General features: G+C 44.9%; 1 protein-coding gene across 7 annotated transcripts in view; it reads left to right on the top strand.

Moving 5' to 3' along the window:
- Positions 1 to 6266: 6266 nt before the first annotated feature.
- Positions 6267 to 15959, top strand: part of ABL2 (ABL proto-oncogene 2, non-receptor tyrosine kinase) — a gene marked incomplete at its 5' end in the record, with an annotated part of 81069 nt that continues 71376 nt past the window's right edge. For all 7 annotated transcript variants that reach the window (XM_083743765.1, XM_083743769.1, XM_083743764.1 and 4 more), the window contains one exon: positions 6267 to 6486. In XM_083743765.1, the coding sequence (XP_083599891.1) occupies positions 6267 to 6486 (220 nt within the window). The remainder of the gene's footprint in view (positions 6487 to 15959) is intronic.

The raw sequence follows: 15959 nt of genomic DNA, 5'->3' as shown, positions 1-15959 counted from the left end.
CTCTGGGTTGGGGTTTTTTGCTTCTCACACCATGCTAGTTTCAATGGCAACTTACCTAGCTCTTTTTAGATAGGAGTTGCCAACATAGAATAGCGTGCAGTCTTGATGTGCTCCTTCGGATGTTGCCTTTTTTGTGGTGCAGGAGGTATGGCAATGTGACTCCTTCACACACTAGTATTGATCCAATTTCTGCCAGGAGTGGCAGAGGCGCTCTGTAGCTTGAATTAGAAACTGCAGTTTCTGTGGTCAGGATCTACCTTAAAGAGCTAAGAGTGTGCCATGTAGAAAAGACGGTGTGCAACATCAGCGCCTACAGACCTAGTAAGAACTAGAAGTTTTTACTTCTGCCTTTGTACCGCCAGAGCATTCCTTAGGCTTCCTGTGCTTTAGGCTTCAATTACCATCTAAACTACCGCCTCCAGAGACTCAGAGCTGGTGATGGAGTTCCATTGTTATCAAGTAACACAAGGACTCATTCTTCAGTCGCTTTCATGCTACCTTGTACTGTTGGATGGATTCATCAGTTCAAGAATTATGTTCGGAGAACTGTCCAACAGTGGCCTGGCTTGAAACTAAATGAAATATGGCAACCAGAAAAAGGGGCATATCTCTTGGCAGTGACTCCCTGTGACCATGCAAATGACAGAATTTAATTCTGCAATCTTGAAAAGTCTGCCTTGTGATGCGTTCCCCATGTAGACCTTGGCCTGAACTAGTTCTCCATTAGTTGATGATGAGGGTAGAAAGAGTTGCGCTTATATTGCATTTTCTGAAAATGAGTAGAATCAAATGACTGCTAATGGGGAGACATGGTAGATATAGGAAGCTGTCTCAAAAAGTAATTATTGACTTGTCAATAGGCCATATTCTGCTGCAGAGCCAATACCTGATAGTTTAAAAAAAAAGTTTACTGTCAGTATAGACTTCTTCCTTGTTGGCTTCTTAACTGAGGTTAGTTAAATGCTTTTATTTTCTGAGTCTTTAGGATACTTTAGGCTGTAGTCCTATATGCATTTAGTTGAGAGTAAGTCCAGTTAAACTCAGTGGGACTTATTTTTGAGTAGACATGTATGGGATTGCATTGCCAATACAATTTTGTGTTTATGCGGGCTGACAGGATAAAATATATGGAGAGTCATCATTGCCTGGAGAGATTTCATACGCTTCAAATCTTATGAGCTTAGTTTATGGCTTAGCCAGTGTATGGTTCCAGGGCTTGTATCCATATTTTGCTGAGATGGCCTCCTGCACTATGTGCACGATATTAACAAATAAAAACTCATATTTGTTGTAAGTTTTACTGTCTCTTGACAAGTGCACAATAGCCATGTGCGGATCTGCCACCACACTTCATCAACTCTCCCATGCACACAAATTGCCCCTATTTCCATGTATTAGTCTCTCCCCTATTGTGCAGCCCCCTTTGCACACACACTCCAAGCTGATCTATGTTATCGTATCTTTAAGATAGGTAGAATCTGAAGAGCAAGTATGTTAGCGAAAATTAAATTCAGTTGATGGATGTTGTACATATATGGGTGTTTGCTTGTTAATAAAATACCTGTTCTAAATTATTGCATTGAATCTGGGGCTTCATGTTGAAGATAACACATGATACCAGGCGTTAAATACATGATTGTAGGAAGATACTATGGAATCTTTGAAGACTTTGCATCCTTCATATCTCTCTCATAAGGCAGCTGAGGAATGGAAGAGAGAGAAGTTTAAAAACAGCCTCCCCACCCTTTTCAGTGCCTCTCCTTTCTCGCTGTGCTCCAACAATGGCAGAGATTTAAGTAGAGCAGGGATGGTGTGACACTGAGTATTTTTGAATTATAAAAACCCAGTTTTAACAAGGAGAAATAACAGAATGAGTACAACACAAAAAGCTGACACTGAAGTCTTTTTGAATGCCGTTCTCACTGTCCTGAAATATTGTTTTAAACAGCCCCTTCCCTGTGTTCCCTTGCTCACTCATGCCTCTGCCATCGTCTGAAAACACCATTTTCTTCTCTAAATCCCTGCTTTATTTAGACCTCTGCCACTCAAAACAACCACTTTTTCCTTTTCAGTTTTCCTTCCTTTGCAACTTTCCCCTCTTTCATTCCTCAGCTGCCTTGTGAGAAAGAAAGGACGTGGAGCCAACAAATATTTCATAAATTGTAAAGGGACCCCTGACCGTAAGGTCCAGTTGTGGCCGACTCTGGGGTTGCGGTGCTCATCTTGCTTTACTGGCCGAGGGAGCCGGCGTACAGCTTCCGGGTCATGTGGCCAGCAGGACTAAGCCGCTTCTGGCGAACCAGAGCAGCGCATGGAAACTCCGTTTACCTTCCTGCCGGAGCGGTACCTATTTATCTACTTGCACTTTGATGTGCTTCTGAACTGCTAGGTTGGCAGGAGCAGGGACCCAGCAATGGGAGCTCACCCTGTTGTCGGGATTCGAACCGTCAACCAGTCCTTTTCTAAAACTTCTGCCATTGTTTAAAGCTGTCATTTCCCTCCGTTTCCTCCATCCCTGCTTTATTGAAACTTCTGCCATTGTTTTAATAGCACTTCCCCACCACCTCTCATTTGTTGGAAATATATCTCAGCCTTTCACTAGTTTCCAGAAGATCAGGTTTGTATTGTTATTACACAATGCAGCAGTGCATTTTCCTCTCCAAATACTCATGGCTATTTTCAATACCTGGAATTTAGTTGGTTTAACAGGTCTCTGCCTCCTACAGTTTCATAAGGCCACAGTGATACCATTTGCCTTGAATTGAAGCCTTGAACAAGTCCCAACCCATTCCCAAGGTAACTCTACAGTATATTTTTGAAATATCCTGTTTCCATCAAAATCTCATCAAGTCACAACCCTATTCAGCACCAGATCAATTAAGCTTTCAGTCAGCCCTTCTATATCCTACTCTGAAGTTGTGAAATTGGCATATCACCCATGATTCCATGGTGGTATTATTATTAAATCAGTGGTATTACTATTTTATTAGTTTGAGTTGTCATTCACTATCTTCCCCAAAGCAACTTACAACCAAGCAAACAGACAATAAACCCCACATAGATGCACTGTGGTAGAGCATCTGATTTGCATGCAGAAGATCCAGTTCCCAGCATCCCTGAATAGGGCTAGGAGATCCTGGCCTGAAACCCCAAAGAGTCGCTGCCAGTTAGGGATGGTGGACTTTTTTCATCCTGAGGGCCATATTTCCTAGTAGATAACCTTCCAGGAGTTACATGCCAAGGGTGGGGTAACATGCAACTCTATAGCCCTGTCACACACAAGTCAAAATTTTCTACACACACATCTCTTCAGCAAGGACACCTTGCATCTAGCCAAAAAATAAAGTGTGAGCCAGTGATGGTGTGGTTTGGGGAGGTGTCACCTGGGGAGAGATCAGCAGGCCAGACAGAGACTTGGGAGGACCACAGGTTCCCCACCACTGATAGACCAATGTTCATCAAGGGGTTTGGACCTGGGTGCTATCAATACATCAATCACATTCTATGTCTCTAACACTGGAATGAGGCGAGTCCATTTAGGCTCCACTGGTGCCTGCATGCTGCAGTGAGCTGAGGTCTGAGAGACTGAATCCCAACAAGACTTCAGCCTTGGTCCAATATACCTGAAGGAGCGTTTCCACCCCCATCATTCTGCCCAGACACTGAGGTCCAGCTCCGAGGGCCTTCTGGCGGTTCCCTCGCTGCGAGAACCAGGCAGAGGGCCTTCTCGGTAGTGGCACCCGCCCTGTGGAACGCCCTCCCACCAGATGTCAAAGAGAAAAACAACTACCAGACTTTTAGAAGACATCTGAAGGCAGCCCTGTTTAGGGAAGCTTTTAATGTTTAATAGACTATTGTATTTTAATATTTTGTTGGAAGCCACCCAGAGTGGCTGGGGAAACTCAGCCAGATGGGCGGGGTATAAATAATAAATTATAATGGTGATGATGATGTCTTTGTGGGTGGGTAGATACTTGAGTTAGGACGTTAGGTAGAAATCCTGTTCTCAATGAAGGTCATACTCCACTTGAAAAAGCACGTTCATAGTCTCTGAAAACTCATAGCTCCATCACTCATTGAAGGCGTAAGTTGTCTCTGTGGCTAACAACACCTGTGATGAGCTTCACCCATTCCTGGACAGGGATATAATCAACCTGCCAAGTAGCAACAGAGCCACCCAAACACACTCCTAAGAGCCAAACCAGGTGGATATTGTGGCCAATGTGATCAAAAGCAGCTGAAAGGACTGCATGAATGAGCAATATTGCCCTTCCCCTAGAATAAGTCATATTTTGAGGTGACCAATGTATTTTCTAAACCAACATCGCTCTTGAAATCAGATTTAAATGGGGCCAGAAAATCAAGAGTTCCTGCAGTTGCTTAACCACCAATTGTTGAGCACCAGATTCCCCAAGAAAGAGCTACGTGTTACCAGCTGACATAGTCCTTAGGGTCAAGGAATGAATATTAATAAGAGAAACCAAGACAAAATCCAGTAAAGGTAAGTTGCAAGAAGACTTTTGAGACAACCTGTGGCAAAACATTTCCTGGACTGTCTGCTGGTAAGGGAAACATATAAATGAATGCTCAGCTATATGAAGGAATAAACCCTCCTTGCAGACAGAAAACTAGAGGAAGGACTCTGCACAAATTTCCCCTCCACCATGCCCATTTTTTTGGTAAGATTCCCACCCCCGAATGTGGCAGTATGTGGTACAATCCAGAAAGACTTTTCTATTTGAGCAGCTCTTGTTGGGAGACTCAGTGGAATTTGGGCTAGTTGTGATTTATGTTTTGCTGGATTATGCCCAAAATCTTCAGTTCCCAGCAGCACTGTTTTGGGCGCATAAACAAAAGGCTAACATATCATATCAGTCATGAGCTAAGCATGGTCATAGCTGAAGTCAGCCAGACAATATGATTATGTTCAAAACATAACTTGTCACCTGTGAGTATGCTTTTCTCCAAGTGCTTTCTCCACCTCCTCTCCCACAGTGATCTTGCACAGTGAAATCTTCAATATGCCCTCTGGTGTCAATGCAGCTGCTTTGAAAGCTGAGCAAACACCAAAAAAATTACATTTACATTCTGCTTGATGAAGTGTGCCATGTAGCTCCAGAGGTCTTGGGCTGGGGTCCTGCTGAGAGGGGGTTTGCTGTGGGGTCTTGTTGCTGTTATTGATACTACTTTTTATGTATCTTTACCTTTAGCTATTCTTATGATTTATGTGTCAATAAATCATAACGTTATGATTCATTAGTCAATTCTGTGTACTTTTAAAAGTGTTTTGCTTATTGTTTAAGGCTACTTTTGTAGTTATTATTTTTTTCCATGCTGAAAGCTGCTTTAAACATGGTTTTAACCAGTACTTTTCTTCTAGAAAAAAAAAACCGTGCTGGTACAACAACCCTGAAGTTGTTAAGAGGAAGTGCCACACTTTTAACCAGTGTTTTTCTTCTATGAAAGAAAGGTGCCGGTGTTGCGTACCGTTGAGCACCCCCAGAAATCCCCCCACTGGTTTTAACTACGGACAGGTGCCATACAAATAAAATGGTGATAACGTTTACACAAATATAGGTAAAGGGACCCCTGACTATTAGGTCCAGTCGCGGCCGACTTTGGGGTTGCGGCGCTCATCTCGCTTTATTGGCTGAGGGAGCCGGCGTACAGCTTCTGGGTCATGTGGCCAGCAGGACTAAGCCGCTTCTGGCAAACCAGAGCAGCGCATGGAAACGCCGTTTACCTTCCCGCCGGAGCGGTACCTATTTATCTACTTGCACTTCAAATCTCCTATTACTATCATCCATTAAAATAAAACAATAAAAAAACCAAAAGGTGGACTATCCTAGGCGTCATTCACGACCTTTTAAAGTTCGGTTCTACTGGCGAAGCGGAGGCGCGCGCCCGTGCGCGTGCGCGGGATGGGGCGGGGCGGAGGCTCCCGTTGGGCCGCGGACGTCGCGGGGCGGAGCCATCGCCGCCCCTGGAGGACCGGAGGTGGGAAGGGTGGGCGAGAAGGAGCCGCTCTGCCCCTCGCCCCCTCAGCTCTGTGGTCAAGATGGCGGCGGCGGGGGTTGAGGGGGCGAGTCCGTGAGGGCCTGTCCGGAGCGCGGTGGCGAGGAGGAGGAAGAGGCGGCGGCAGGGCAGCCCTGTGGGGAAGCGGGCCTGGGCGGGCGCGGCTGGAGGAGCGTCGCAGGCGGCGGCATGTGAGCGCGAGGCGGCGGCCGAGGGCTGTGGCGGGGGCCCGAGACGGGCGGGGGACGGGGATGGGCCAGCAGGTGGGCCGCGTCGGGGAGCCGGGCGCCTCCTCCGCGCTCCAGCAGCCGGCGGCGGCGGCGACGCAGCAGCAGCAGCAACAGCCGCCGCCTCTTTCCCAGCCCCAGCCGAGGGGGCTCCGGGGCAGCGCAGCCAGGCCCGCCGGCCGGAGGCGAGAGGCGGCCGCCCCGCGAGGGGCCGAGAGCGGCTTCAATATCTTCACCCAGCACGGTAAGGTGGGAAGGGAACGGCGGGGGGGGGGGTGAGGAGGCTGCCGCAGATGCTGGGAGCGGGTGGGTGTGGCGCTGAGGCGAGGGCTGGGGGCGGGGAGCGAAGCCTCCTTCTCCTTTCCTGGGGGGGGGGACGACGACGGGCAGGCACACCCGCCCCCGCTCAAAAAAGCACAACAGGAAGAATTGCTCTCTTGCATCAGACAAAGGTCTTCCTGGTCCAGCATGTTGTTCCCAGCAATGGCCTGTTAGATGCTGCCTGGAGGGGAGGGACCGGCCAAGCAGGAAGGCAGCAGCCCTTCCCTGTTGGATGCTCCCCCCCCCCCCCCGCCCCAAAGCACCTTGTCCTTGACAGGTATACTGCTCTGAACCAAGATTGTGGCTCCAGTTGCACTGTTTCAGGGCATATTGGTAGGTAACCTCTGCGGACCTAGCTCATGCTTGGCTTTAGGGTTTCTTGAGCTTGTGAGCCGTCCTCCCATGGCTGCAAACCGACCTGGCGAAAGCTTATTCCCACAGTAAATGTATTCCTCTTCTAGTTGTTCTTTTTGCTGCAGCACACAACAAGGCTGCCTCTCTGGAATACATAGACGTTTTCGTTATTCCCCTGGAATATCTGTAAATATGGTCGGCTTTCATGTTTGCTACACACTTGAGTGATTTGGTTGTTTAAGGGCATCTAAATGTTCTGGTGCTACAGATGTAGGTCAGAGGCGTGCATCCCTTTAGAACGGCCTGTGTTAGTAATGTTGCTATAGTTGCGTGATGTGTTTTAGAAATTGCAACAAAATGCTTTGCTTTATCTGTAGTTGGGCTGTTTTCCACAGCAGGCTTTAGATCCCCCCGTTTTGATTTTGTGTGTGTGTGCTTCCTGCCAACATCTGTTTGTCTGTTGATATATCTTCTGGTTCACCTTCACCCTTGCTCTGTCAATTGCTGCCTTTTCTTTCCCTATCTCCTGATTGTCTTGATAAAGTTAATTTTGGTAAGGATGAACCTCATCCTAAGGGGCCTGTCACAAATTGTGGCAACTGACATCTGCGTTGCATTGCCTAGAAGGTGCCAAAGACATTACATTATTTCAGAACCTTATGGTCACTGTTTATCAGGGTTCCTTTCTACATTCTTTGGTGACATTGTGATGGCAGCTCTGCTCTTAGGGTAACAGTCTGCACTGTGATGACCTTTACCAGCAGAGATGAGGGCAGAAGAGAACTGTGTGTGTCCTTTCTTGAGGAAAAAGTCAGCATCTGTAGCTGAGAGGCTGTGGGTATGTCTGTGAGAGATGTAACGCTATTAAGAAACACATTGCATATCAAGGTAAAAAAGCAGTATTGACTACTTATATTGTTACTGTTCTTTCATTATCTCCTGACAAACTTAATGTAGCATGGTAGCAACTTTGCAGTATAATGGGTGGTATTCAACTGAGTTTTACTCAGAATAGACACATTAAAATTAATGAGCATGTCTAAATTGGGTCCATTAATAGCAATGGGTTTACTCTGAGTAAAACTTGGTTACATACCACTCATGACAAGCTGGAGTTAGTCTAAAACAGAAAGCCTCTGAACCCCTCCTCAGGATAATTTCCAGTTTATCTTAATTTCAGTAATTTGTAATACTACTTGTAAATTTTACCACATTTGACTATAATTTCTTTTAAGTTCAAGCGGTCTTTGATGCAAATGGATTGATTGAGATCCATATGTATGATGCTTCATGAACTACTTTAGCTGGATGCCAAGTACCTGACTAAGGAGAGTTGTATTTGGTTATGTTTATGGTTATGTAGGCAGAATACAGCAGGTTCCCTAGCTTACAACTATGATTTTAAAAGTTTCTATTTTGAAAAATACATAAATCCATGTGGAATTGACACCTGTGGACGTCTGTGCTTTACACATTATTCTGGGATATGCCCTAAAGTTGTGTTGAGTGCTGGCCAGATCTGCTCAGCTCCTCAACCATTCTCTTCTGCATGAAATGGAGTAGAATACACCAAATGCTCTGATCGTGTGTGTACATTTCAGGGGAAAGTGAGCATAGGTGGAAAAGTCACTTAAAAAAAAACTTGCCCAAGGTTCATTGAGGAACCATTTCATAATTTCTTGGATTCTCTGGAACACACTTTGAAAACTGCTAGGAAAGGAGGATGTAGCTGGTACAGGATTTGCAGAGCCACTTCCATACAGCAAATATGCTTTGCGTGGAAGGGGAGATGCTGGTGTAACAACTGCTGTATCATATACCCACTTAATGCAGAGTGGGGGTGGGAAAATGTACCACTTGGAAAATCCCCCAAACAGTGCAAAAATAGCAGGAGCACAAACAAGGCGCACCAATTGGGGAAATGTGCCAGCAATGCCGCCTACACAAAGAGGGAGTGAATGAACTCGCAGTGATGAGGACATTTTCCGGAACACCTCCCTGTAACGCACACAATGATGCCACAGTGCCCCTGCTCCATGATCCCCAATGGAACAGACAAAAATATCCCTGCTGCTCCCAGTCCCCAGGCATATGTACCAATAGGGATTTGAATCTTCTTAGGCTGCTCAAGCACTGTTTTTGAGCACTGAACGTAAAGAGAGGGCAGAAGAAGCCACGCAACATATCAGCAACATAGCTTCCTGGGCTACTAATCATGAGCCCATCATACCTTCTCACCTGCTGAGGCCAGCCAAGTTCAGCTCTTCCTAGCATGTGGGGGAAAAGATCCCCATCCAGCATGTGGCAAAATCATATCCTTTATTCCACACTATCTAGGGTGTAATGGATTCTGAAAAGATATGTGTAGGGTTGTTAACCAGCAGGGCATCTGTGTCTTGGGCCTTCAGACAGCAGAGTAGCAGGCACCAGTTCTTTGCTGCCTGTTGCATACCTATCTGTCTTAAAGCTTTCCAAGGTGCTGGTTCCTGTCTAGAGTCAGTAAGGTTGTCATTGTCCATGGCAGAACAGGCAGGAGGCATTCTGGTCACTTATGATCATGGAGTGGGCCTTCCTTGTGATCTATGTGGAGCTGGGTGTGGCCTGTGGAGAGTAAAGGGAAGAGATTGAAAGGGCATCTAGTAATACTCAGTACCTGGAATAAATAGACCTTGAACCCAGTGCCCGAAACTCCCATGGTTCTAGGCGCATTTTGCGACAGGGAGTTTCATTAGTGCAAGCAGTTTCTGAGCTCTGGGAGCAGTACTGCGCCTATGATTTCAGATTAAAACTGCAGAGTGGAAGGAAAGAGGGACCTTTTTCTGCCTCCCTACTTCTAGCTATTGTCTGAAGACTGGAAAAGAGACTAGTAAAGGTAAAGGTACCCCTGCCCGTACGGGCCAGTCTTGACAGACTCTGGGGTTGTGCGCCCATCTCACTCAAGAGGCCGGGGGCCAGCGCTGTCCGGAGACACTTCCGGGTCACGTGGCCAGCGTGACATCGCTGCTCTGGCGAGCCAGAGCCGCACACGGAAACGCCGTTTACCTTCCCGCTGGTAAGCGGTCCCTATTTATCTACTTGCACCCGGAGGTGCTTTCGAACTGCTAGGTTGGCAGGCGCTGGGACCGAGCAGCGGGAGCGCACCCCGCCGCAGGGATTCGAACCGCCGACCTTTCGATCGGCAAGTCCTAGGTGCTGAGGCTTTAACCCACAGCGCCACCTGCGTCCCCGGAAAAGAGACTAGACCATGTGAAAAATGAACACTATATTTTAGCTGCAACTCATTCACTTGTTGGTTTTTTTGTTATAAAAAGCGCACCTAGACATTCTGTTGTTGCGCCCATAACCTAGGTTTAAGGTGCCATTTAGCTCCTAGCTTTCATATATCAGTTTCTAACGCTGCTGAACCTGCATGCACAGGTACAAGAGAGAGTAGTAAGTGATGCTTGGCCAGTGGTCATGCCTTAGCCATCCCCACCCACCCACTGCCCCCCACACATGGGGGAAGTGGAGAGTGCACTGGCTTCTGAGTTGGTGGTTGCAATTGAACTCTGGCTGTTCAGAAACAACTGATATAGCTGCATACTACACACTGAGGCTATGATTCCTGAATAGTTCCTCCAACACTGGCAGTAATGCGAGGCACCAGGGCTGGGAACTTGCAAAGCAAAAGTACTCCAAAGTGTTTGACCAGCTACAGTTGGATTGGAGGGCTTGGCCTTTGCCATGTGGAGATGATTGTTTTTTCTGTGTGGGATACTCTTCTCCCTATTATTTGAGGTAAAGTATTAAAACCATAAAGCAGGTCGAGGCAGACAGCTACAGCAGTTGTATTTTGCATTGTCTATGTTGCCTTTCTTTTCTTACTTACTTACTTGTATGGGGTTCTCTGTCTGTGCACCCCAACTGTTAGATTAGAGGGTGTTTGTGGCTGGAGTTCCAAGGCAAGGTGTCAGGGCTCTTGGCAAAGAAGTGTTAGTAACGTAGTCAGGTTTTCACATATGTTTTGGACATGTTCCACCTGCAAAGTCATGGTTTTTGCTTGTACTCTCAATAAAATGTTGTTCACATGGATTGTTGTACACAAGCTATGTAGGGGTATAGGATGCTGTCCTTGAAACGTCAACCAGAATTGTGGGTTCACTTCAGCACTAGCCTCAAGGGTGAATAATATTGTCTTCGTGGTCAAAGAGTAAGTTCTGAAGTTTCATTTTCATTTCACATTTGTACCCTGCTTTTCCTTCCAGAAAGAAGCCCAAAGTAACTGACAATTGCCGCAGCACAATCAGTGCAAAAATATCAAAATTACCAGTAGTATGAACACAACAAAACAGATAACTAAACTATAAAGCTGCTTAATACTGTGCCAAAGTCATATTGATAAATCAGCCAGTAAGTTCCAAAGGAGCCTGTCAGTGACCTTAGTTTGGGCCAATATCACTGCAGTACTTAACAGCAACCGCTGATGTCTTGTATATATGATGAAACAACTTGCAGAACAGAGGATGTGATGTAGTGGATGCCTTTCAAAGATTCTGAGATGGTACCTACTTCACTCTAGTCTTAAATTTAACTCATTTTTGGTTTCCAGTAGAGTAGCTGTGTTTATTGCAGCAAGATCAATAAAAAGTTTTGTGGCACCTTAAAAGATTAGCAATTTTTGTTATGGTGCAATGCTTTATCAGATGCATGAACTGGATTATAGTTCATAATAAAACGTTATTCTTCAAGGTGTGGCACACAAGGCTTATTTATTATGCATATTTATGGCCTGGCCTTCATAATTGTAGATCTCAGGGTTGGACATAAGTAATTTGGGATATGCAATTTGTATTAACTCAAACTAAAAATAATCAAAATCACCCATCATCAATAAAAAATAAAAGAGCAAGTAAAATAAATGTTAAAACTGTAAAGCTCCTGAGAACTCCAGGTTGTTAACACAGAAAATTTAAAACTAGTTACTTGTGAGGAACAGAAGATACCTGGACGCTTCTCCTTCATGCAAGTTCATCTTGCACACTATATTTTTAGATGAACATCTACAAATGTAAAGTGTAAATTCATAAAGTATGTATTTAGAAAACATCCATGATACAGACACAAATTTAAGGGAGCTGTGCAGTTCTCTTGAGTATATAATTGAATATATATACTTAACCGCAAACCTGTTTGTGATCTGTCTGAAGGATGGAATCCATTTACGGGATTCAACTGCTGAGTCACGTCAGCGGAAGCCCTGCTTACATGACAGGATTCCCCTGCTCTCCTCCTCCCCCGCCATGTCCCTGAATTTGGCCCTGGGGGATCGGAAGATTCACATGGGGGAGGAGAGGAGGGATTGTTTCATAGGACAAACTGATGCTTGCACAGAAGGAAATATTGTAATAGTGCAACGTTCAATGTATTGCTACCCTGCTATTCTGTTTGTAATGTATGCAGGAGACAGGGAACAAATGGCTTCCTTCCACTCTACTCAGAAGGGTTGTCTTCAGCATGTATATCATCCTGGGGTTCCTCTGTGGTCTCTTTATGTACTGTGATCCACTGCCTGGCTTTGCTGTAGTGTTCCCAGAGTACCATATTTTCCCATGTATAAGACGCCCCCTATTTTTTTGAACCCAAAATTAAGAAAAGGAAACCCTAAAATAGAAGTGAAAATCTGGATGATTGGCGGTGGCAAGTTGTTGATCTTTTTCAAGGCGATCGCCCCTCAGAGTTTCCAGCATGAGGTGCATGCAGTGCACCGTGGTGCAGAAGCAAAGGCAGCGACTGGGGCATCACACAATCCCCCTCGGTGGCAGCTGCTCCCTGCTCCCAAGCAGGATGCCAAGGAAGGGCCAGGGGAAGGCAGCGGCCGCTCTGCGTCGGGCCATGCCATCGAGAGCAAACTGAGCTGGGGGCAAGGTGGGAGGGGAAGAGGGAAAAAGGGAAAGAAGGGCAAGGAGAGGTAGCTGAGGCAGCTCTCAGCGGCGGTGGTGGCAGCTGCTCTTGATCCATTGGTCGAGCCAGTGGGGGCGTCAGCATGCAGCCCGGAGGGGGGAGAAAGGGGAGACCGCAGCAGGAGGGACCGCCTCAGCCTGCCCAATCCAAAACCTGAGATATGCTTACATATTTTTTAAAAATTCCCCCAGATGCCCATGTTCTGTGTACAAGCCGACCCCCAATTTTTTACTTATTTTTTAAAGCAAAAAACCTCATCTTATACATGGGGAAATACGGTATTTCACAGGTAGGAATGTAGAGCATTTCATCTTTTCCACTACTGTATTGGGGATGTCATGCACCCTCTTCTGTTGGGTTCTTAGCTCTATCCTTTCATCTTGGAGCTTGTTGATATTAGCTGGAGAAAGTAGCTGATAAGATTGCTTCCCAACATCTTTCCCTTAGCTTTATAGGTGGGGCATAGAGCCTACAAATACACAAGCACAGAAACCTTAAATGGAAAGTTTGTTAGAGTGCCTTTATTGGGCCCAACTAAAAATCTCTATATTATGTTTTTTGTTAGTATGTCTTTCTATAGCTATTATGCATCGTGTAAGCACTTCTGTCACATAGAGCCAGGCACAATTGACTGCATGTTGGAACAAAATAGCTTGCTTCCCATCCCACCTTACCTGTCTGCAGCTGAATTCTTGTGGGCCTGCTCAGCAGCTATTAAAGCACTTTATATAAGCAGTAGCATATGGTTCTGTTTACCAAAGTGTTTTCTCCTACTTTGTACTATTTCCCTCATTGATTTGTCTTGTTTGAGATAATGGAAACTAGTTTTACATGAAAGGTATTGGTTATGATGGCAAGAGTTTTGATGGAACTCAGTTATTTTTGCTGGAAGTTGTATAATAATTTAAAGATGCTGCTTCTAAGCTGTAGGACTAGATTTACAGCTTCACTTTAGAGAAATCCTGGCTCTTCTGGATTTGGCTGTCGAGCATGGTTCTATCTTAACTAAAGCTAATTAATGCCTCAGACGAAAACTTTGTCAGCTGGGAGAAAATCTATTATGTTGAATGCTGTTCATGCTGTGTTCTTGCATTTAAACAGTTTTAATTGTCCTGGGCACCAATCCAAACCTTGGGTACATTCAGAGAGCCAGAAAATCACTTTCAGTGGCCAGAGAATTTCTCTTCCCCCAGTTACAATCTAGGTCTGCACCCCTTCTTTCTCTCTTATTGCACCTGCAACTTCTTTTGGTTCTGGTGGCCTGATCCGCACTACCCAAAAATTTCTGTTTTAGATGGCAGCACAATTAATTCATGCTCTCACCTTTTCTCTCAAAGAGGAACCATCCTTCTGAGGAATAGTTTGTCTTTTTTGCTGGAGTAGGAATGTTCTGGAATACATCACTAACAGATAGTACAGACAAGTTAAGGCCCAAACACTTCTCATTGCTTGGCAGTCCAGTAATCAATTTTCTATAATTGAAAAACAATGTGCAAACAAATTATATAAACACTGAAGTCTCTTATCTCCCCCCACCCCCGCAACCATAGAAGGAGAATAGCCTAGATGTCAGGTCAGAATTTATATACCTCAGTCTAGAACAGAGCAGGGTGTTCTGTTCAATCTGTAAGCTTCATATTGTCTGCTAATTGCTAATGAATTTTGCAAACCACCATTCCCTGTACCTGAAGAAGGTTCTGAGACCTGATTACTTACAGATAATGGTAACTTGCTAGGCTAGATCCCAGCATAAGACCCAGAGCTTCTCAGTTCACTACTTTGTGTATGGTCTTACGTATACCCCCAAACCTATGGAGCACTGATACTCCAGGCTCTATTCTCAAAACTTAAATATAATTATTTCAGTTTCTTTTTAAACAGTAGTGGGGAAATAAGCATTACTGGACAGTTCAGCTTGTTGACTTTTTGTGAAAACTGTGTTTATCCATCCAACTGTGTGTATCCATTTACTCAAATGTATTATTCCCAAAACAAGGTTGTGGTGCAAGCAATAGATAAACCTTTTATGTGACTTTTTGCCACTTGTTTAATAAAGATACTTTGCTGTGTGCTTAATGCAGTGCTACCTCGGGTTACAGATGCTTCAGGTTACAGAGTCCGCTAACCCAGAAATAGTACCTCGGGTTAAGAACTTTGCTTCAGGATGAGAACAGAAATTGTGTGGCGGCAGCGGGAGGCCCCATTAGCTAAAGTGGTACCTCAGGTTAAGAATGGACCTCCAGAACGAATTAGGTGCTTAACCCGAGGTACCACTGTGCTTGTAATCCATTTTGAATGAAATGCATGGCAATTGTAAGATACTAAATAGGATATGGCTGAGAAAAAGGAGCTCTGATGTGGTTGGCCCAGCAGAAGCTCCTTGGTAATAATGCTGGGTGTACATCCAGGTTTCCTTCCTGGACTTGAGGCTTGGTGTTTGTACAAGCTTTTCATACAGCAGGAATTGACAGTTCCATGCCTTTTGCGGGGATTTTAGTAGTATTTGTATATGTGAAAATTAAACAAGATAACTTGAAGGGTAGGTTTAATAATGTCTTCGAAAAGTCTATTGTTGAGAGTCACAGTTAAATCATATGGACTAAAGTAGCTAAAAGCAAATAGACACATACACCAGCGGGCATATTATTACAACCTTTAATATGTATCAATGGGATCCTTTCATTCTTTATTTTATTTTTTCTGACATTGGTATGGAAAAATATGCTGGCAATAGGTTTGGGGGCTTCCCGCCACTTGATAGTGCAGCATCATAAAACTTTTAACCGTAAGACATACTGATGAGATTGGCAGGGCATGCATTTGGTTATCTGATTGTGGATGCACACACCCAGGTAGTAAAGCTTATTGACCTCAGTGGACCTTGCCTTTAACATCTGTAGAATTTTGCTTTTAGGGTAGGAAATAAAGCTGTTTTTAAGTTAATTCTTGTTAGTTAGTTTTGACTGTTGAACAGTTTTCTTTGGAAGGATTGATTTTCCCATTTTTGAGCTATGCAGCCTGATCTGATGTACACTATGTATTCTTGGAAATAAGTGCTGATAAGCTCCTGCCCACCTAGCGGTTCAAAAGCATGCCAGGTGC

This window comes from Podarcis gaigeae (assembly GCF_964106915.1).
Source record: "Podarcis gaigeae genome assembly, chromosome: 6".
Lineage (NCBI taxonomy): Eukaryota > Metazoa > Chordata > Lepidosauria > Squamata > Lacertidae > Podarcis > Podarcis gaigeae.
This window is presented reverse-complemented; position numbering and strand designations above follow the sequence as displayed.